The following is a 23,827-nucleotide window of genomic DNA, read 5'->3' as shown; positions in this document are numbered from 1 at the left end:
GGTGCATTTCCCGCAGCCTTTCCTCATAACTCATGCCTCTTAGTTCTGGGACTAGTCTAGTAGCATACCTTTGGACTTTTTCCAGCTTCGTCTTGTGCTTGACAAGGTACGGGCTCCATGCTGGGGCAGCATACTCCAGGATTGGTCTTACATATGTGGTGTACAAGATTCTGAATGAGTCCTTACACAGGTTCCTGAACGCCGTTCTGATGTTAGCCAGCCTCGTATATGCCGCAGACGTTATTCTCTTTATGTGGGCTTGTGTGTGTGTGTGTGTGTGTGTGTGTGTGTGTGTGTGTGTGTGTGTACTCTCCAAGGTTTAATTGCTACGGATGTTGTTATTACAGGTATGTAGTAATCTGACCCGTGACCTGCCGTGCCCACACTGACCTCCCCCGCCCCCCCCTCTCTCCACTACAACTCCAAACTCCATCCTAAATCTCCCCCGCTGCTGCACTCATCCCCCCCTCCTCATACGCACAGCCACCCCCCCCCCCACACACACAGCCCAGCCACCCCCCCCCCCCACACACACAGCCATCCCCCCACACACACAGCCCAGCCACCCCCCCCCACACACACAGCCACCCCCCCACACACACAGCACCCCCCCCACACACACAGCACCCCCCCCACACACACACCACCCCCCCCACACACACACAGGCACCCCCCCACACACACACAGCCACCCCCCCACACACACACAGCCACCCCCCCCACACACACAGCCACCCCCCCACACACACACAGCCACCCCCCCCCCCCACACACACAGCCACCCCCCACACACACAGCCACCCCCCCACACACACACACAGCCCCCCCCCCCACACACACAGCCCCCCCCCCACACACACAGCCCCCCCCCCACACACACACAGCCCCCCCCACACACACACAGACCCCCCCCACACAGCCCCCCACACACACCACCACCCCCACACACACAGCCCCCCCACACACACACACCCCCCCCATACACACAGCCACCCCACCACACACACACACAGCCCACATACACACCCACACACCACAAACGCCGTCGTTGCCAAGGTCGTCAGGTGGGCAACAAGACTTAGCCAGAACGAACCACAGGACATATCTCACTGGAGATAGCAAGGGGGAGCCCGAGGCCTGATTGGGAAAGTAAATCGGGGATTAGAGTCGGCTTTGGAAGCGGTGATGCAAACCATAGATTGGGTGATTGTGTGTGTGTGTGTGTGTGTGTGTGTGTGTGTGTGTGTGTGTGTGTGTGTGTGTGTGTGTGTGTGTGTGTGTGTGTGTGTGTGCGTTCTCACCTAGTTGTGCTTGCGGGGGTTGAGCTTTGGCTCTTTGGTCCCGCCTCTCAACTGTCAATCAACTAATGTACAGGTTCCTGAGCCTACTGGGCTGTATCATATCTACACTTGAAGCTGTGTATGGAGTCAGCCTCCACCACAGCATTGCCTAATGCATTGTATTTGTCTACTACTCCTGACACTGAAACACTTCTTTCTAACGTCTCTATGGCTCATTTGGGCACTCAGTTTCCACCTGTGTCCCCTAGTACGTGTGCCCCTTGTGTGTGTGTGTGTGTGTGTGTGTGTGTGTGTGTGTGTGTGTGTGTGTGTGTGTGTGTGTGTGTGTGTGTACGCGCGCGTGTGTGTGTACGCGCGCGTGTGCGCGAGGAGGGGCCGTAACCCCCCCCCCCCCCCGTTGGCAAGGGGGCTATAGGAATGCTCCGAAGGTGGTTGGGCTTCCATAGTTTGTCTGTGGCCACCTTGAGGGGTCCCTTGGGTAGTTGGGAACACGGAGGGGGGGGGGGGGGAGGAGGTGACCTCTGACCTCTGGCGCGCTGAGTGATGAGTCTGACAATGACAAGTGACATAAACAATAAAGAAATATGGCTCCGCGCCGAACAAGGAAGTGTGCGCCGTCTTGACCTCACCAGACCAGCCATGGCATGTTGCCATGCTCCCTGACCCAGCCAGGAACACCACCATGCTCCCTGACCCAGCCAGGAACACCGCCATGCTCCCTGACCCAGCCAGGAACACCACCATGCTCCCAGACCCAGCCAGGAACACCACCATGCTCCCTGACCTAGCCAGGAACACCGCCATGCTCCCTGACCCAGCCAGGAACACCACCATGCTCCCTGACCTAGCCAGGAACACCACCATGCTCCCTGACCTAGCCAGGAACACCACCATGCTCCCTGACCCAGCCAGGAACACCACCATGCTCCCTGACCCAGCCAGGAACACCACCATGCTCCCTGACCCAGCCAGGAACACCACCATGCTCCCTGACCCAGCCAGGAACACCACCATGCTCCCTGACCTAGCCAGGAACACCACCATGCTCCCTGACCTAGCCAGGAACACCACCATGCTCCCTGACCCAGCCAGGAACACCGCCATGCTCCCTGACCATCTTGAGTATGCATCCTCGGCGTGGAACCCCTGCCTTAAAAAACAATAAACACCACCTCGGCCACTTCCTGAGAGAGAATGTGAACATCTAAGAGACCACACACTAGAAGGTGAAGGGACGACGACGTTTCGGTCCGTCCTGGACCATTCTCAAGTCGATGGTCCAGGACGGACCGAAACGTCGTCGTCCCTTCACCTTCTAGTGTGTATGTGTAGAATAATAAACCCCACATTGTGTTAGGAAGAAACTATTTGTCAAATATTGATACTGTTCTTAAAAGATTCTTCCCATTTTGCACCCCCAAGATAACGTAAGATTTTATGAGTTGACAGATGTTAATCTTCTTGTTTGAGAAGCTGTTCAATTGAGACAGTTGTAAGCAAGTCTCAGCTGTGTCTGGGTACAAGTGACAGGATGAACAACCCAGCGGGTTTTCTTCCTATTGGGGAGTGTTGTACATGCTGCTATGGCGGTGTGTCCACTCACAGGATGAGTGGCGCTGCCCAATAAACTCGCCCCTCGGGGCAAAATTTAACATTTTAAATTGAAAGGGAGACATGATAGCGACATACAAGGTTAACTTTCCAAGTAGATAAATAATATTCAAATCAAGGAACAGTAAGTCGAAGGGACATAATAGCAACTGGAGACACTTTAATGAATTAAATGCATGAATATATGAATATACTGAAATTATTAATACAAACCCACAACTGCATGTACACACACACACACACACACACACACACACACACACACACACACACACACACACACACACACACACACACACACACATACACACACACAGGGGGCTGGCTGGCTGAGTGGACAGCGGTCTAGAGTCGTGGACCGGGGTTACCGGGCCTCTGTAACCTATCAGTAAATTGGTACCTGGGAGTTAGACAGCTGCTACAGGCTGTTTCCTGTGTGTGTGTGTGGAAAAAATAGTAGTCAGTAACAGTTGATTGATTGACAGTTGAGAGGCGGACCGAAAGAGCAAAGCTCAACCCCTACAAGCACAACTAGGTGAATACAACTAGGTGAATACACAGGCCGCCTCCTCCTCCTCTCATCATATATACTCAGCCATTTGTATTCTCCAGGCAACCTTAGATGCAACTTTGTAACTTTCCCTATCGTGTTCTGAGGGGGTAGGGAGGGGGAGATGGAGAGGGGATGGGAGAGAGAGAGAGAGAGAGGGAGAGAGAGAGAGAGAGAGAGAGAGAGAGAGAGAGAGAGAGAGAGAGAGAGAGAGAGAGAGAGAGAGAGAGAGAGAGAGATCGAATGAAGTGAAAATGTACTGAAAGAAGAGAAAAAGGTGAATCACACCTCGGGAAGGTAGAGGGGGGGAGGGGGGGTGAATAAGGACCTGTGTACAGGTGTGTGTAAAGAGGCTGTGTACAGGTGTGTATAAAGAGGCTGTGTACAGGTGTGTGTAAAGAGGCTGTATACAGGTGTGTGTAAAGAGGCTGTGTACAGGTGTGTGTAAAGAGGCTGTGTACAGGTGTGTGTATAAAGAGGCTGTGTACAGGTGTGTATAAAGAGGCTGTGTACAGGTGTGTGTAAAGAGGCTGTGTACAGGTGTGTGTAAAGAGGCTGTGTACAAGTGTGTGTAAAGAGGCTGTGTACAGGTGTGTGTAAAGAGGCTGTGTACAGGTGTGTGTAAAGAGGCTGTGTACAGGTGTGTATAAAGAGGCTGTGTACAGGTGTGTATAAAGAGGCTGTGTACAGGTGTGTGTAAAGAGGCTGTGTACAGGTGTGTGTAAAGAGGCTGTGTACAAGTGTGTGTAAAGAGGCTGTGTACAGGTGTGTGTAAAGAGGCTGTGTACAGGTGTGTGTAAAGAGGCTGTGTACAGGTGTGTATAAAGAGGCTGTGTACAGGTGTGTGTAAAGAGGCTGTGTACAGGTGTGTGTAAAGAGGCTGTGTACAAGTGTGTGTAAAGAGGCTGTGTACAGGTGTGTGTAAAGAGGCTGTGTACAGGTGTGTGTAAAGAGGCTGTGTACAGGTGTGTATAAAGAGGCTGTGTACAGGTGTGTGTAAAGAGGCTGTGTACAGGTGTGTGTAAAGAGGCTGTGTACAAGTGTGTGTAAAGAGGCTGTGTACAGGTGTGTATAAAGAGGCTGTGTACAGGTGTGTGTAAAGAGGCTGTGTACAGGTGTGTGTAAAGAGGCTGTGTACAGGTGTGTGTAAAGAGGCTGTGTACAGGTGTGTATAAAGAGGCTGTGTACAGGTGTGTGTAAAGAGGCTGTGTACAGGTGTGTGTAAAGAGGCTGTGTACAAGTGTGTGTAAAGAGGCTGTGTACAGGTGTGTATAAAGAGGCTGTGTACAGGTGTGTGTAAAGAGGCTGTGTACAGGTGTGTGTAAAGAGGCTGTGTACAGGTGTGTATAAAGAGGCTGTGTACAAGTGTGTGTAAAGAGGCTGTGTACAGGTGTGTATAAAGAGGCTGTGTACAGGTGTGTGTATAAAGAGACTATATACAGGTGTGTGCAAAGAGCCAATGTACAGATGTAAAAAGGTGTACAAAAATTGTAAACAAAAAAAATGTAACATTACGGTCACGTGTATTTGCTAGCCAGCTTTGTTTGGGAGTTGGGTCCTGAAGTAATATTAGTAAAATTAATTATAGTCGTAGCTAGAAGTTCACAGTCTCGACTTGAGTACATTGCCCCGTTTTCTATGTGGTTTCTAAGCTAAATATCTTGAGTTTGAAGGCAGACGAACAGGGAAAGGAATCACACGCCTCTATGGAAAGGTTGGGAAGGGTTGGTACAGAAATATGTGCCGCTGGAAGAGGCACTAGGAGATGAACAGACCACACACTAGAATGTGAAGGGACGACGACGTTTCGGTCCGTCCTGGACCATTTTCAATCGACTTGAGAATGGTCCAGGACGGACCGAAACGTCGTCGTCCCTTCACATTCTAGGAGCATTTTGAATGTGGGAAAGGAGGGCGAGTGTCACGTAGGAGAGAGAGATGGGGGGAGGGGGAAGGAAGGGAGGGAAGGATGTTGCACGGAGAGAAAGGAATGTGTCGGAGGGATGGAGAGAGGTCAAGGGTCGAGCCACGAGGTCACGGAGGGACAATACAACAGGTTTGAACACCAGCACAGTCATCCTCCACTCCTGCCACAACCCAACACTACCTTTCTCCCCAAATATACCAAAAAAAAAACCTTTGCTCCCACACGAAAATCTTTCAATATATAAAGAACAGTAAAATATATCAGAAAGAGAGGGAATAGTTTTTATTTTAGTGCGATGAGTTGCTCATAATAAGGAAAATCGTGTTCATTTAGCGTGTAAAAGCGTAGTTAGACGACAGGGAGGGTTGGTAGGAGGTGGTCAGGCAGGGCCGGGCTGGCAGACAGGTTCGCCAGGGTCAGTTGAAGGACTTATACGGTTCGGTTCCCAGTGGTCATGATTGTGGTGGGGGGGGGGGGGGGGTGAGGAGGTAAGGGGGGTTGAGGATAGTTGTGATCAGGTGGTTGATAGTGGTGGTGGTGGTAGTGGTGGTAGGCATTTGCATGGTAATAATCCCCAAATGACAATATTTTTAATTCGCTATTCACCTCTTTATATATCTACATATATCCTGGCCATCGTGTACATTATCCTTAATTCCTAGGGATGAATAATGCACAGAGAGGATTATATCCAAAGTAGAATATACCCAGGGGGGTGAGAGATACCCGGGGGGGGGAGGGTCCTTTTTAAAGGGGATGAGGAAATACCTAGAGAGCAGAACACCCCACAACCAACTTACTTTTGGGTACGCTGTATCAATAAAAAAGATAAAAAGCTACAACCAGGGGACACACATTCAGCACCGGTCCTGTGCCAGGTAAGTCCACTACGGGCTCACCATAGCCCGTGCTACTCGGAACGAGTAGCTGAATCTATAACAACATACAACCAGGATGACAAGAGTCATCCCAGGATTAAGGACGTATACATATCCCTATCCCAGGATTAAGGAGGTATATATATATTCCAGGAAAATCTGAAGGTTACAGAATTATTGTACCTTCAAGCAAGACTCGACACGCCCGAGTGAATACGGAGTAATTATCATGAAAACCCACCACCGCCACTCAAGACAAGTCACAGCCCCGCTCCTGTGCCAGGGAAGTCCACTACGGGTTCACCATAGCCCGTGCTACTTGCCCCGCTCCTGTGCCAGGGAAGTCCACTACGGGCTCACCATAGCCCGTGCTACTTGGAACTGTTTGTTCCCAGTAGCTGAATCTTAAACAACAACCACCACCACCACCACCACCACCACCACCAAGCCTGTCTCACTACCTCCCACTTGAAAGATATATAAGGACAGTCAGTGCTCAGTGCTACCATTAAGTGTTCAGCACTAACAATAAGTGCTCAGCACTAACAATAAGTGCTCAGCACTAACAATAAGTGCTCAACACTAACAATAAGTGCTCAGCGCTAACAATAAGTGCTCAACACTAACAATAAGTGCTCAACACTAACAATAAGTGCTCAACACTAACAATAAGTGCTCAGCGCTAACAATAAGTGCTCAGCACTAACAATAAGTGCTCAACACTAACAATAAGTGCTCAGCGCTAACAATAAGTGCTCAACACTAACAATAAGTGCTCAACACTAACAATAAGTGCTCAACACTAACAATAAGTGCTCAGCACTAACAATAAGTGCTCAGCACTAACAATAAGTGCTCAACACTAACAATAAGTGCTCAGCGCTAACAATAAGTGCTCAGCACTAACAATAAGTGCTCAACACTAACAATAAGTGCTCAGCACTAACAATAAGTGCTCAACACTAACAATAAGTGCTCAACACTAACAATAAGTGCTCAGCACTAACAATAAGTGCTCAACACTAACAATAAGTGCTCAACACTAACAATAAGTGCTCAACACTAACAATAAGTGCTCAACACTAACAATAAGTGCTCAACACTAACAATAAGTGCTCAACACTAACAATCAGCACTAACAATGCCACTTAATATGGAACCAGCACATCTCTACCGTTTCTCCTGTCCTCCGTGGACCGGGTTAGAGATCTGTTACTCATTATATAGTTTGGTGAGTTACTGAGGGGTGAGTGCCTGTCCGTCCAACCGTTGCAGTCAAGCCCGTCCTCTCCTGTTGTCACAACGGACAGGAAATGGTGTACTAAAACGCTCGATCCTATGCTAACCTAAGGGACGGACCGACGCATAGACTATGTGGTTGTTTGTGAGCCGCTGTGATTTATAGGACATCATATTTTGTCCGCTGGGGATTTGTCCGTCAGAATGTGACGTATTACCTGGAGGAGGGGAGGGGGGAAGGGGGGGGGGAGGAGGGGAGTGGTTCCTGGGCAGTATTTCATCTTGAGGAACTGGTGAGGGTCTGACTGGCTGACTGCTTGGCTGGCTGGCTGCCTCCCACTAATCAACACACCCATGTTGACCCCCCCGTCCCTTAACACACTCACCCCCACTACAATAATCCCCCCCCCAACCCCTCACAGGAACCCCTTCTTCCCCCTCTCACAAAAACCACCTCCCTTCAACCCCCTTATTCTCCGCCACCCATTCCTGCTCCGCCACCCCCACCACCTCCACTATCATCTATCCACTACCACTATCTATCTATCCTCCAATCCCATCATGAACACTACCTCCCCTTCAACCCCACCACCACCTCAACTGTCCCCCACGCATTCCTCAACCCCACACTACACCTTCATGGCATGCTTTTCAATATTTACTGACTTATTCTTCTGACAGGTATTGTATCTTGTTGATAAGAGCCTTGTACACTGGGACCTATACTCGCTCACACTGAAGGGATTGGCTGAACTGTGGTATATTGTCCTAATAGTGTCCTGGTGGAGGGGGGGGACACTAATAGTGTCCTGGTGGAGGGGGGGGGACACTAATAGTGTCCTGGTGGAGGGGGGGACACTAATAGTGTCCTGGTGGTGGGGGGGACACTATTAGTGTCCTGGTGGAGGGGGGGACACTAATAGTGTCCTGGTGGAGGGGGGGGGACACTAATAGTGTCCTGGTGGAGGGGGGGACACTAATAGTGTCCTGGTGGTGGGGGAGGAAAATGTAGGTGGGATCAGGGTTCCATGTTTGATTTGGCTGCCTGGCATAATGGCGTTCCTGTGTAAGTTTCAAGGTCTGTGTCCCCTCGTCATAGGAATTTGAGCCAATGTCTCTTTGAAATTTTTCAGAGTTGAATATTTTATTCTTGCATGACCCAGGCATCGACCGCAGACTGTCTTGCTAGCGTGGGTGTGTTGGGGGAGGGGTGGGGTGTTGTGGGGGGGGGTGTAGGGGGTGGGGGTGTTGTGGAGGTATTCACACAGCCTGACCTCTGACAACGCTCACTCGGTCCACGAAGGCTTTTGGAAAGTCTTGGAATTTTTAAGAAACTACCCTTAACTACCGTGTCTATTCCCCTCTGTATCTTTTACGCAGTGATCATGTCTCACTTATCCTACCTAGGGTTTGTGTGCGCGCGAAACTCTAAAACATGTTAAATAAAAATGATTAAATGTTGCTAGTTTATTTCATAACTGCTTTTATATAAATTAAAGCGGAAGACTGAAATATGTTTTATTATATACGATATATATATATATATATATATATACGATACATAATTATTATTGTTTTTTTTCACAAGTAGGATAAGCAGCACTTTCTATTATTATTATTATTATTTTCTACAACAGACGTGGCCACACATTTACACTGCTAACACCCTGGCCATGGAGGACATAAGAATATATATATATATATATATATATATATATATATATATATATATATATATATATATATATATATATATATATATAATATATATATATATACACATTGTGACGGGAAAGTGTTGGAGTATTGATGTTCGGCAGTCCTCCAATGGCAGGTGTCAATGCCTGGTCACACTTACAAAAAAAAATATAGACTGCTTGCCTGTTGTCTGTGGTAAGTTAGAGGGAGGAACACGTAAAACACAAAGTATGAACAATGAAACTTTAATATATTTACTTTAAACATAAATGAAAATAAAGACAAATCTCGGGTAAATGACTGGTGCAATAAAATGACAAAGATAAATGCAAAAACACAATAGATTAAATAATATAATGTGAAATGGTGCTGAGAATATTGGCTTTAGCTGAGACCTCCCTTAGTATACGAAAGCCAGAGAGCTTAGTATGCCAGAGAGAGATGTCAACTCTAAGAGCACAAAGAATATTCTGAAGTTGATGGCTGGTCAGGTTCAGACGTCGACTCAGGTAGATGGCGCTGAGGTGCAGTGTGCAGGTGCGCGGTCGGCGAGTCACCAATCAGGGCTGGGATGGGTAGTTTTCTGGTTGACGAGGAGTCGGCATGGAGGGTGTGTGGAATAGGGGGGTTCTTGGGTACGTTTTGCCTCCTGGTCAAAACGTTTTGTGCTACCAGTGACGTATCTTGAATGTAGCATCTCATACTTGTTAACTTGACGTAACTTTAAGTAGGGAAGAGCAGGCTCAATCTCTCTTGAAAGAGATTATCGTCACAACATCCTACATATATATATATATATATATATATATATATATATATATATATATATATATATATATATATATATATATATATATATATATATATATGTGTGTGTGTGTGTGTGTATATCACGAAAGTAAACACGTGATTAAAAATGTGACAATGTCAGACCACGGAGGAAAAATGAAACAGGAATTTCCTTAAGTACTTTCGTATATTAATACATCTTCAGAAGGAGTCTCCTCCTGAAGATGTATTAATATACGAAAGTACTTAAGGAAATTCCTGTTTCATTTTTCCTCCGTGGTCTGACATTGTCATATATATATATATATATATATATATATATATATATATATATATATATATATATATATATATATATTCAACCGTCTACGCTTATCATTCAACCATCCCCCCCCCCATCCTGAGCATTTTCAAAAGTTCTCTTTTCGCCCCAAAAATCCTAATTTACCTCAAAGTGTCGCACCGAGCACAGAGCTCCACACATAGTATAGAATTAGATCATGCGTTCAGAGTCAATTTTTAACTTTCAAAGCGAGTGATAGACTGACTGGAACACTGTCTCTCCCTCCCCCCCCACCCCCTCCCCTAACCAGTCCTTTGGTTATCATATATGTGATTTTGGTTCACGTGGTGTACGAACCGGTTGCCAAATAATGTGACAGCAGAGGGGAGCAGCGGAGGTCGTGGCGAAATTGGACCCAAGCGGTCGTTTAATTAAACCTGCATGAAGGGTTATTAAAGAATTGTGCTGTACGGGGTGGAGGAGGGGAGGGGGGAAGAGGGTCCTCTTGTGGGGGAGGTTAGGTTAAGATATGTCGTTAGTCCTAGGCACTGTGTAGGTCGCTCCAGACACTGTAGGTCGCTCCAGGCACTGTGTGGGTCGCTCCAGACACTGTGTGGGTCGCTCTAGACACTGTGTGGGTCGCTCTAGACACTGTGTGGGTCGCTCCAGGCACTGTGTGGGTCGCTCTAGACACTGTGTGGGTCGCTCCAGGCACTGTGTAGGTCGCTACAGACACTGTGTAGGTCGCTCCAGGCACTGTGTGGGTCGCTCCAGGCACTGTGTGGGTCGCTCCAGGCACTGTGTAGGTCGCTACAGACACTGTGTAGGTCGCTCCAGGCACTGTGTGGGTCGCTCCAGGCACTGTGTGGGTCGCTCCAGGCACTGTGTAGGTCGCTACAGGCACTGTGTAGGTCGCTACAGACACTGTGTAGGTCGCTACAGACACTGTGTAGGTCGCTACAGACACTGTGTAGGTCGCTACAGACACTGTGTAGGTCGCTACAGACACTGTGTGGGTCGCTCTAGACACTGTGTAGGTCGCTCCAGACACTGTGTAGGTCGCTCCAGGCACTGTGTAGGTCGCTCCAGACACTGTGTAGGTCGCTCCAGGCACTGTGTAGGTCGCTACAGACACTAGATCACTCACGCCACAGGGGAGCAACCAGGATACACAGGGCGCCTCAACATGATAACAAACGCAACGTTTCGGAAAGGATTAATACCTCACCTAGAGGACACACAACTGAACACTTAAACGATCCTGGTGTAAATAAAGAGGAATTATGTTCAGCTGTTTGCAACGAGGCTCGTCCCGGGACGATCTGAGATGGAGGTACCAAGGCAAGCTGAGGTAACGATGGACGATCTGAGATGGAGGTGCCAAGGCAAGCTGAGGTAACGATGGACGATCTGAGATGGAGGTACCAAGGCAAGCTGAGGTAACGATGGACGATCTGAGATGGAGGTGCCAAGGCAAGCTGAGGTAACGATGGACGATCTGAGATGGAGGTGCCAAGGCAAGCTGAGGTAACGATGGATGATCTGAGATGGAGGTACCAAGGCAAGCTGAGGTAACGATGGACGATCTGAGATGGAGGTGCCAAGGCAAGCTGAGGTAACGATGGACGATCTGAGATGGAGGTACCAAGGCAAGCTGAGGTAACGATGGACGATCTGAGATGGAGGTGCCAAGGCAAGCTGAGGTAACGATGGACGATCTGAGATGGAGGTGCCAAGGCAAGCTGAGGTAACGATGGACGATCTGAGATGGAGGTACCAAGGCAAGCTGAGGTAACGATGGACGATCTGAGATGGAGGTGCCAAGGCAAGCTGAGGTAACGATGGACGATCTGAGATGGAGGTGCCAAGGCAAGCTGAGGTAACGATGGACGATCTGAGATGGAGGTGCCAAGGCAAGCTGAGGTAACGATGGACGATCTGAGATGGAGGTGCCAAGGCAAGCTGAGGTAACGATGGACGATCTGAGATGGAGGTGCCAAGGCAAGCTGAGGTAACGATGGACGATCTGAGATGGAGGTGCCAAGGCAAGCTGAGGTAACGATGGACGATCTGAGATGGAGGTACCAAGGCAAGCTGAGGTAACGATGGACGATCTGAGATGGAGGTACGAAGGCAAGCTGAGGTAACGATGGACGATCTGAGATGGAGGTACCAAGGCAAGCTGAGGTAACGATGGACGATCTGAGATGGAGGTGCCAAGGCAAGCTGAGGTAACGATGGACGATCTGAGATGGAGGTGCCAAGGCAAGCTGAGGTAACGATAGACAAGACAAGGGAGAAGACATTTTGTTTTGTATATATATATATATATATATATATATATATATATATATATATATATATATACATACATATATATATGTATATATATATACATATATATACATACAAGAGTTGTTACAGTCAACCCACACATCCACAACCCCCCCCCCCACACAACCGCAACACCCATGATCCATAAACAATAAGCAAGACAAAATAACACACAAGACATGAAAATAAAAAAAAATAAAAATTTTTTTTTTACCCCTATTCTATCCCGACAGCTGGGACCGCATCGCAAAACATTATTGAAAAAAAATCTCTGCTCGGTATGGAGTTTTCTTTATGGATTGTTATTAAAAGTTGCAGGAGTGTGTAATTCCTTTTGTTAGTGTCCTTGGCCCGCTGAGGTAAAGTTTTGCGTCTACCTCCTTGGCTGTTATGGGGTGACCTTGGCTGTTATGGGGTGACCTTGGCTGTTATGGGGTGACCCTGGCTGTTATGGGGTGACCCTGGCTGTTATGGGGTGACCCTGGCTGTTATGGGGTGACCTTGGCTGTTATGGGGTGACCTTGGAGGAGGTGGGGGGGGGGGGTAATGAGTCTTGTTGGGGTAGAGGGAAGGGTTGCGTGTCATACCTAACTCACTCATACCCTCATTCCCCCCTCCCCCCACCCCCATCATTACTCATGCCCCCTCCCCTCCCTCACTACCCTCCCTCTCGCCTCATCCATACTCCCATCCTGACCCCATTAACAGCCTAATGACCCCCAATCATCCCCCCCTGTCCTCTCTCTCTTTGCTCCCTAGCGTAATCACCCTTTTAACACGTGCTAAATGCCCGGTTAATTCGTTCCATTTGGCGTCCCTGTTCGTGTTTAAATCCCTGTGATTGTTTATGGTGAGCGAGGTATTAAGTGGGGAGCGCTTATCACCTGTTTTTCCTGTCAATTGACGGGTTGGTGGACGGACACTTGCAGCCAGTGGCTTTTATAACAGTATTTGGACAGGAGTCATGGGTTCACGTCTCACTGGTTTGGTTAGCTGTAAGGCCTTTTTTAAGTGTTTGTCAGAGGGTCTTGTGTGTGTGTGTGTGTGTGTGTGTGTGTGTGTGTGTGTGTGTGTGTGTGTGTGTGTGTGTGTGTGTGTGTGTGTGTGTGTGTGTGGTGGCACAAGCGCTCTCACCACAATCACCATCACCACGACACCATCTCAGCAGTGTGCTGCCCAAAATGTGTTGAACGAGCATCTTTGTTTCCGTGAGTGGTTTGGCCATATTCATTTGATTTGTATTATGCATAAAGTAATATATGAAGATTCATTTTGCATTTAATTATATATTATTGAATGTGACCGTAGGGTGAGATCATTGATTCTAGCATGAATCTGCTCTATTTTACTGACATTTTTTTCGCTTGAGAAGAAGAAACTGTAAAACTGAACTTTGGAGAGTTAATTTTTCAACTTCCTTCTGAAGTGAAGAAAAAAGTGAAGAGAGAAAGGATTACCCTGTCAAGAAGACAAGGTAACCTGGGGCCAGATTCACGAAAGCACTTACGCAAGCACTTACGAACGTGTACATCTTTCCTCAACCTTTGACGGCTTTAGTTACATTTATTAAACAGTTTACAAGCATGAAAACTGGCCATTCAACTGTTGTTATTGCTATAAACAGCCTCCTGGTGCTTCGGAGCTCATTGACTGTTTAATAATTGTAAACAAAGCCGCCAAAGATTGAGAAAAGATGTACAGGTTCGTAAGTGTTTGTGTAACTGCTTTCGTGAATCTGACCCCTGCATTCTTATTGGTTGACTCTGGCGGTGCGATAAGTTTCAACTGCCTGTTATCTTGAGGTTATCTTGAGATGATTTCGGGGCTTTAGTGTCCCTGCGGCCCGGTCCTCTACCAGGCCTCCACCCCTAGGAAGCAGCCCGTGACAGCTGACTAACACCCAGGTGCCTATTTTACTGCTAGGTAACAGGGGCATAGGGTGAAAGAAACTTTGCCCATTGTTTTTCGCCGGCGCCCGGGATCGAACCCGGGACCACAGGATTACAAGTCCAGCGTGCTGTCCGCTCGGCCGACCGGCTCCCTAGTGCTAGTTCTCTCTTGGTTGTGCTGGCGGAGGGACGAAACAGTGTATGAACTAGCTGTTTGTTATTTCATTAGTGTGTTTACAGTACTTCTGCTGTTTAAAACTTGAACTGCTGCCATATGTGTGGGTTAATCTGGTATTGCTGGTGAGCGTCTCTCAGGTGGTGATGGTCTTGTGTGAAAAGTGATGTGATGGCTAATCCATGTCGTAGCTCAGTCGATTAAGGCAGCGTCTGGGATGCTCTCGGACGTAGGTTCGAGTCCTCGTCACGGCCCTTGTGGATTTGTTCATCTGATGGCTAATGGATCCTTCGTGTCTATGAATAGTTACCAACCTCACAATACCTTGAAGTTACCTTGAGGTGCTTCCGGGGCTTAGCGTCCCCGCGACCCGGTCGTCGACCAGGCCTCCTATGCACACAAACAAAAAATAACAGGCTCTTATTTAATTTAGAATTGCCACGACGAATGGTCAATACTCACCACTAAAATTATATGAAAAAGTTGAGAGAAAAGAAAGCTGAGAGATAAGTGGGTGGGATCATGCAAAAAACAACACGGAATGCATTGCAGAGTTTACCAACATACATTCTTGTAGAGCCACTAGTACGCGTAGCGTTTCGGGCAGGTCCCTGGAATACGATCCCCGCCGCGAAGAATCGTTGTTGCAACCAAGTACACATTTTACTGTTGCGTTAAACAGAGGCTACAGTTAAGGATTTGCGCCCAGTCAATCCTCCCCGGCCAGGATACGAACCCATGACAAAGCATACCTTTTTTTTGTGGTCGTGTGGAAAAAGGTGTGTATATCAGTGCCCAATCAGCTTCACCGTCGCCCTGCTTCATGAAGCTTCGCTATAGTATCATAGCCAAGCTCGCGCGGATTACTGCCCCGCAAACTGTTCGTGTCCCATCTTTGGGAAAGATGATGCCTGGCATGCATAATTAACGACCCTGTAGTCTCCTGGGACATTTCCCAATCACAATTTGGCACGAGTGTAACGAGCCGAGGGTTTGGGTGCTTAATGGCACTATATACAGCACGTTACGTGGTCCTGGGAGTCCCTGATGCCAGGGTACATGACTGGAACGCTCAACTGTAGCATGGTGGTAAGAATATATGTGTGCGAGAATGTTGTATTAGTCTGTATTTCCTTGTCTCAGGTCACACTAGAGAGGGTACAGGTCATACAAAACTGATGAAGGTTTTACAACTGAATATTACAGTCACTTGAAGGAATATTACAGTCACTTGAAGGAATATTACAGTCACTTGAAGGCACTATGCACAGTACAGTACAAGCACAAGAGGCCCACAATTCTCCCACCTTCTCCCGCCAAATGTGAGAAATATTGCCGAAACACAAAAGACAGCTGCACAAGTTCCTACACAACTTGCTGGAACACGCCAGTGGGCACATGGTGGGCAGACGTCGTCGATTGGTCGTTACTCGAGCATGTTTGATTTACTGGGTTGTTAAGGTGTATGTGGGCTTGCGTCCTGCTCTAAAGCAACAACCTTTAGGGGTCAAGGTCAAGTTCGGGGTCAAGTTCCCCACACAGCCCCGCTCCTGTGCCAGGTAAGTACACTACGGGCTCACCATAGCCCGTGCTACCTGGAACTTTTTGTTCCGAGTAGCTGAATCTAAAACAACAACAACAGCATCGTTATCATCAGTAGTGGGGAATAGAAGAACTCCACGAACCAGGCTACAGCTGGGCTGCGTCGTGCCTTCTAAACGCTTGACCACACATACATGTGGTATTCCACATCTTCTGAACACTGCATATGGCTGTATATGTATACTGTATGTATACAGTATACATATATACTGTATACACTCGGCCACACACAGATGTAGTATTCCACCCACAGTTTACCTGCAGTAACTACGCCTCCACCGTCCCCCTCTGTGTAGTACCCGCCTTCTAGTTGTCACTGAATTGCCTTTATTTGATATTTAAAGGTTACAAGTTATACATTGCTTAATGTACTGAAAGTTGTGGACCTCTTGTAGGAACCCAAGACACAGCCCGCGTTTCCTCCTCGGGGAATTTATTGTTATTTATAATGCTCACAGAGGTGTTTTCTATATAATCTGATTTTCTTTCTCTCTCTCTCGCTTGCTGTATGGACAGTGCCGGAGGGTAAGCCGATCTTCACAGCGGCCCACAACGCCTCGTCCACCAGCCTGCAGCTGCATTGGAAGGCGCCCAACCACTCCACTATACACGGCGAGTTCCTTGGGTACCGGATCGTCCTCAAGCCCAGGGACATCCCCAACCCTCGCGCCGACCAGGTGGTCAACATCACCGTCAGGGACCCGGGTGTTAATGTGAGTCTTGGTTATATGGGTGTTTTTGGGGAAAGGTGGGTGCGTGTGGGTGTGGGGGGGGGGGGGTGTGGGTGTGTGTGTGGGGGGGGGGGGGTGTGTGGGTGTGTGTGTGGGGGGGGGTGTGTGTATGTGTGGGTGTGAGGGTGTGTGTGGGTGTGGGGGTGTGGGTGTGTGTGTGTGTGTGGGTGTGTGGGGGTGTGGGTGTGTGTGTGTGTGTGTGTGTGTGTGTGTGTGTGTGTGTGTGTGGGTGGGTGTGTGTGTGGGGGGGTGTAGGTGTGTGTGTGAGTGTGTGTGTGGGGGTGTGTGTGTGTGTGTGGGGGGGGGGGTGTAGGTGTGTGTGAGTGTGTGGGTGTGGGTGTGTGTGGGGGTGGGGGTGTCTATGTCTATGTCTGTCTGTCTGCCTGTCTCACACTGTCTGTCTCTGTCAGACTGTCTGTGAATGCGACAAATATATACTTAGATTATTTCAAGAATCCAGAAATTCTATTCTAAATCAATGGGATTTTTGTTTCATATCTACCGTAAATCAATTAGCAAATATATTTTCCCATCCTGCAAGTGAAGACCGCTCACAAACAGGCCTTGAGCTAATATTTTGAAAACTAATTTACTTGATATGGTGAAATTAAACGTCAATTCGCTGTGCAATAGATTGACAGTTTTTCAGGCTTGCATAAATTTCCATAACTTAAAAGGAATATGAAATTGGCAGACAGCTGTCGCAGGATTAATTGAGTTCTTTACAGCTGGTCATCAACCCCAGGATTCACCAAGTATTTACGTAGCCACTTGCGAAACCTGTGTATCTTTCATATGTACTTATATGAAAGAAGGCTTTGTTTACATATATTAAAGAGTTGGCGAGCTTGGAAACTCACAACTCAAGGAAATTATCGTTATAAACAACCTTGTAACGCTTCGGAGTTCATTATTTATTTAACAAATGTAAATAAATCCGCTATAACTGAGGAAAGATTCTAGATCGGATTAATCCTAACCCGATCTAGGACCTATGGCCCGTGTGTTCCAATGCCAGTATTGACATAAGAAATATCTATACAGCGAGAGCTGCATATACAGGTATATACATTGTGTGTGTGTATATATATACAGTGCATGTACACAGGTATACTTTTAAGCCTGGACTATGTTCAGGACCAAGGTATGCTCCCTGGTCCTGTCAGTAAGCCCTCGCGGGCGGCCTTAATAACTCTCCCGCGGTTGATCAATTTGAATTAAACCAGTCACCATACGAGCTGAGACACACACTCTCTTTCGACAAAGTTCATTGTATACGATGGATATTATTATTTCAATACAATCCTTCGGCGTTGTGTACATTTTATACAATGAATACAGTACACTCTATGGCCTCAATTTACCCCCCCCCCTCCTGTTCCTGTAATTATATTGTGCATTTCAGGAGGGTGTTTGCACCCGTATTATTGAATAACAACGACATTTTGCCAATTTAGACATTATTCAGAAACCATAAGTTGCCTGCACCCTTCCTCTGCGCCTCCTGCCTGAGGTGCAGGGGTGCCTTAAGTGCAGGGAGCACCCAGGAGGCCACTTGGAGCCTACATGAGTCTCTTGAGTATTAAATGTTACACTTGCACACAGAAATCACAATAGCGTGATGCATCAAATGAACAACTCCACAAGGGCAATTCTTTTTACCATGTCGTAGCTCAGTCGATTAAGGCAGCGTCTGGGATGCTCTCAGACGTAGGTTCGAATCCTCGTCACGGCCCTTGTGGATTTGTTCAATGTTACACTTGTTTTGTTTGAAAGGTCATTAGACTAAATACTCGGAAATGAGATGAGTGTGTAATTTGGGAGTGTATTGTGTGATATGTGAGGCGTGTGAGTGTAATGTGTAGTCACCTAGTGTGTGTGTGTGTGTGTGTGTGTGTGTGTGTGTGTGTGTGTGTGTGTGTGTGGTTATGCATGTTATTAAACTGTGTGAAAGCACAAGCCATCACATATGTTGCATCTCTAAATATACTATAAAAGTAGAGTCAAGTAATATTTAACACTAAATGTCTTTACTCAAAATAAAAACAAAAATGGATATAAAGCCTTAATAAAGTTGCAATGAGTCTAAAAACCTCCCGACTAACATCAGGTGTGTGTGTGTGTGTGTGTGTGTGTGTGTGTGTGTGTGTGTGTGTGTGTGTGTGTGTGTGTGTGTGTGTGTGTGTGTGTGTGTGGTTCATCTAATCCAAGATTCCCTTCCAGCAGCCTTCCCCCGCCATCCTTCCCCACCACTTCCTTTCTTTCCCTAGGAAGCTCCCCCTCCCCTCCCCTACCCTCCTCCAGAGTCCCTGACGCCCCTAGAACCCTTCCCAGTCCCATAATTTCCCCACCCCCCTCCCCCTTTTTCCCTGCAACCCCCCCCCCCAGAAAAAGGCCCCCCCTCTCACACCCCCAGTCCCAGGAACCCTCTCCCCCCACACAACCCCCCCATCCCCCAGCCCCAGGATTTCCCCCACCCCCCTAGCGGCCAGGCTCTCACATGGTGCCAGGAATTTTGCGGGTAGAATAATTGACTAGTCGACGGAAGGATTTTCAATTTTCGGGACTGGAATTTTTGATAGGCCAACGCTCTCGACTATTTCTTGTTTCTTTAAAATAATAATAATAATAATAATAAAAATTGTTTTATAAACCATTCACGTTGTGCGAAAATATATTTTTTTTTAGTCCCATTGCTTTTTGGTGTAAATTTTAAAATTCGTAAATTCGTTAAGATGTTGAAATAAAAATAATTGAAGAGAGGCACCTGTCATTTTTTTTTTTTTGGGGGGGGGAGGCCTATAACTATCAGGGACACTGATAGTCATAGGCCTACCTGATCATTACGGTACATGGGGCGTTACAGGGGCCTGACGGCTCAGTGGACAGCGCTCGGAATTCATAGTCCAAAGGTTCCGGGTTTTATCCTCGGCGGAGGCGGAAACAAATGAGAATAGTTTCTTTCACCCTGATGCTCCTCATCACCTAGCAGTAAATAGGTACCTTGGAGTTAGACAGCTGCTACGGGCTATTTCCTGGGAGTGTGTAATAAAAAAGGAGGCCTGGTCGAGGACCGGGCCGCGGGAACGCTAAGCCCCGAAATCATCTCAAGATAACATGCCGGGCCACGACGAGGCTGTCTCATTCGAGCCGGGATGAAGACAGTAGAGCCGAGGCTCGGTGTAAAAACTGTGGCTTTACACACCATGTGTAAGTTATCAATTGCTTACACCCCCTTAACCACACCCCATCCTCTCACCCTACACACGCACACACACACACACACACACACACACACACACACACACACACACACACACACACACACACACACACACACACACACACACAACCCCCGACCTTCAGGAACCGATTAATCCAGATGCCTCAGAAAGATCCGCAATCCGGTTAACCCAGGTAACGTCCATTAAACAAATTGCAGCGACCACCATTATTTTGTCAGAGCGATTCCCTCGGATATTTGCGAGCGATGACGGCGCCGGCCTGTGCCCGCCCGCCTGCCTGTAGCCCGAGCACCCACCAACTTCCTCCCGTGTCAAGTCAAGGCAAAATGGGTACATTTTTACCCTTGTAAATTGTTGTTTACCTTGTGTGCGTTGATGATGGTCGTTTTATAATTAATTATAAAATATGTGCTGTTTTAGCATTTAAATTTGAAAAAAATATTATCCTTTGTTGGAGTGTAGGATACAACTCGCAATTTAACTCGGTTAGGCGTGAAAGGATCGGAGAAAACACGAAATAGAAAGCTGTGTGCGCTAATTAGTATTTTCACTGCAGTAATTAACTTGATGCTATCAGACAGTTGATAGTATTTTTAGATCACTTTAAGGAAGACATTTCAGGATTGTTATAGTTATCCTTCAAGATACGCGTGACGGACGAAGATCTCCATTTTCTCTGAAGCTCCGGGTGGCTGGTACATTTTCTATAATAGCGCATCAGCCTTCAGAGGGACAACTCTCTCATTATAAGTCGCCATCGGTATCTGCAATGTCCGTAGCGGTGCATGGGGTGTTATAACCAGCATGACATAGCACAGTAATATTAGTATGGCATTCCTGCAGTAATAGTAATACGTTGTATTTAGTGCACGTGTAGTGTAGAGAGTAGAGAGTAGTTTGTTGTGTTGTGTGTTGTAGTTGACGGGAATTAACGAGCCTGTAGGCGGTTCTTTATGCACCTTCATTAACCGCAAAGTTTGACAGTGTGATTTATTAGTGGCGAACACTCCTGTAAACCAGATTTGTGTGGAAGAGTATCCCTCCCTTTGCTCTCTCCGGACTTATTTGGTTTGCAGCCGGAAATACCGCTTGAATTCCAACATTTCAATGACAATTAATGACGAAGTTCATCACTATTGTGAGCAACAGCCATAAAACTCAAACTACTCACTCGGCAAGCTGTATTGTGCTGAAGAGAGAGAGAGAGAGAGAGAGAACTTCATTTAGACAAAATGGAGGTTGACAGACAGCCGTTGGAGTTCGGGCGAACTGCCGCCGCGGGTAAACATCTCACAGTTTGGAGACTTTGCGATGAGGAGGCGAAGGGAGCCTTTGCCTGGGGCCCGCGCCACCACCTATTCCTCTAACCTGTCCTCCCTGGGTGTTTCAGAGTCACGTTGTACAGGGCCTACGCACCTACACCCAGTACCTCGTCTCCCTTCAGGTGTTTAACCCTGAGGGCTACGGACCCACTTCCACTGTCGCTGTGATGACCGATGAAGGTGGTGAGTACACAATGCCTCAGTTACCCCTCTTCCTGTGCATGCCGCGTCCTGAACGCGATAAGAATAGCATTTATGTCAGATAAGTGTTAGAATGTGACCGAAAGATCTGGTAGATGGTGAGGCTAGGTTGGCTTCTTGTACTTTGTTTATGTAAGACTTCAACACTTTGTTTATGTAAAACTTCAACACTTTGCTTATGTAAGACTTCAACACTTTGCTTATGTAAGACTTCAACACTTTGCTTATGTAAGACTTCAACACTTTGTTTATGTAAGACTTCAACACTTTGTTTATGTAAAACTTCAACACTTTGTTTATGTAAGACTTCAACACTTTGCTTATGCAAGACTTCAACACTTTGTTTATGCAAGACCTAAATGCTTTTATCAGCCACATATTTAGATTGAAGTGAGTTCATTACACTGGCCGTAATTCGAAAGTATATATATTACAAAAGATACAAAATCATTTACCATACGTGTACATAAACATTAACCACGAAAGTTAACGAATTAGGAAGATGTATAACGAACTAGAGAGTGAAAGACAAATTGTTTAACAGCAGCAGTCATATACAGAAGTGCTCCCGGACGCAGGTTCGAATCCTCGTCACGGCCCTTGTGGATTTGTTCATATACAGAAGTGGATAATGGCTGATCGTATATTTTGAGGACTTCTTTTATATATAAAAGCCGTGTAGTTTCTACTGATTGTTGTCACTTGTGTCGTCTAGTTTATATCATGCCTCATGCTCATCCTGCGAGTGGTAATGGGAAAGGATTAGATAGAATAAATGACTGCTGAAGCATACAAAGTCTGTTTGAAACATGTTGAATACATGTCTGCGTTGTGTTCCACCTGGTGTCCTACCCCTTGTTCTGCTGCCTGGTGTTCCACCTGGTGTTCCACCTGGTGTTCCACCTGGTGTTCTACCCCTTGTTCTGATGCCTCGCATTCCACCTGGTATTCTACCCCTTGTTCTGCTGCCTGGTGTTCCACCTGGTGTTCTACCCCTTGTTCTGATGCCTCGCATTCCACCTGGTGTTCTACCCCTTGTTCTGATGCCTCGCATTCCACCTGGTGTTCCACCTGGTGTTCTACCCCTTGTTCTGATGCCTCGCATTCCACCTGGTGTTCCACCTGGTGTTCTACCCCTTGTTCTGATGCCTCGCATTCCACCTGGTGTTCCACCTGGTGTTCTACCCCTTGTTTTGATGCCTCGCATTCCACCTGGTGTTCCACCTGGTGTTCTACCCCTTGTTCTGATGCCTCGCATTCCAATTGGGGGTCGACCTGGTATTCTACCCCTTGTTCTACCTCGTGCTCCACCATTTTTGTTCACACATTTCTCGAACAGTACTTCGCTGGCGACGTCTGTTCGAATCGCAGCACTGTCAATGCTTCACCCACGTACTTCAAATACAAATCATCGCCAACAGAACCTAAAGACCTAACCTAGCTGTACATAGGCCTTTAATATATGATAATATTAATATGTAAATGATAACAAAGCTATTTTTTACACGCAATATTTTACAGTTGATGAATACTTCTTGGGAAGGGCCGCAGGTTTAACGAGCCTGGCCTGAGGACGGGTTGTACTTTCCTGTAGTACTCCTCGAGGTACTGTGGTACTCCTCGAGTGTGGTACTCCTCGAGGTACAGTAGTACTCCTCGATGTACAGTAGTATTCCTCGAGGTACTGTGGTACTCCTCGAGGTACTGTAGTACACCTCGAGGTACTGTAGTACTCCTCGAGGTACTGTAGTACTCCTCGAGGTACTGTAGTACTCCTCGAGGTACTGTAGTACTCCTCGAGGTACTGTAGTACTCCTCGAGGTACTGTAGTACACCTCGAGGTACTGTAGTACTTCTCGAGGTACTGTAGTACTCCTCGAGGTACTGTAGTACTCCTCGAGGTACTGTTGTACTCCTCGAGGTACTGTTGTACTCCTCGAGGTACTGTAGTACTCCTCGAGGTACTGTAGTACTCCTCGAGGTACTGTAGTACTCCTCGAGGTACTGTAGTACTCCTCGAGGTACTGTAGTACACCTCGAGGTACTGTAGTA

The 23,827-nt window shown here is 47.2% G+C and overlaps 1 protein-coding gene across 1 annotated transcript in view; it reads left to right on the top strand.

Moving 5' to 3' along the window:
• Positions 1-23,827, top strand: part of Ptp99A (Protein tyrosine phosphatase 99A) — a 262,039-nt gene that overhangs the window by 36,784 nt on the left and 201,428 nt on the right. Inside the window, exons 4-5 of the mRNA XM_069339198.1 lie at positions 16,793-16,989; positions 21,643-21,757. Coding sequence (XP_069195299.1) covers positions 16,793-16,989; positions 21,643-21,757 — 312 coding nt within the window. The remainder of the gene's footprint in view (positions 1-16,792; positions 16,990-21,642; positions 21,758-23,827) is intronic.

Source organism: Procambarus clarkii, chromosome 41, assembly GCF_040958095.1.
Source record: "Procambarus clarkii isolate CNS0578487 chromosome 41, FALCON_Pclarkii_2.0, whole genome shotgun sequence".
NCBI classification, from domain to species: Eukaryota; Metazoa; Arthropoda; class Malacostraca; order Decapoda; family Cambaridae; genus Procambarus; species Procambarus clarkii.
The sequence above is the reverse complement of the archived record's forward strand: the minus strand, read 5'-3'. Positions and strand labels throughout refer to the sequence as shown.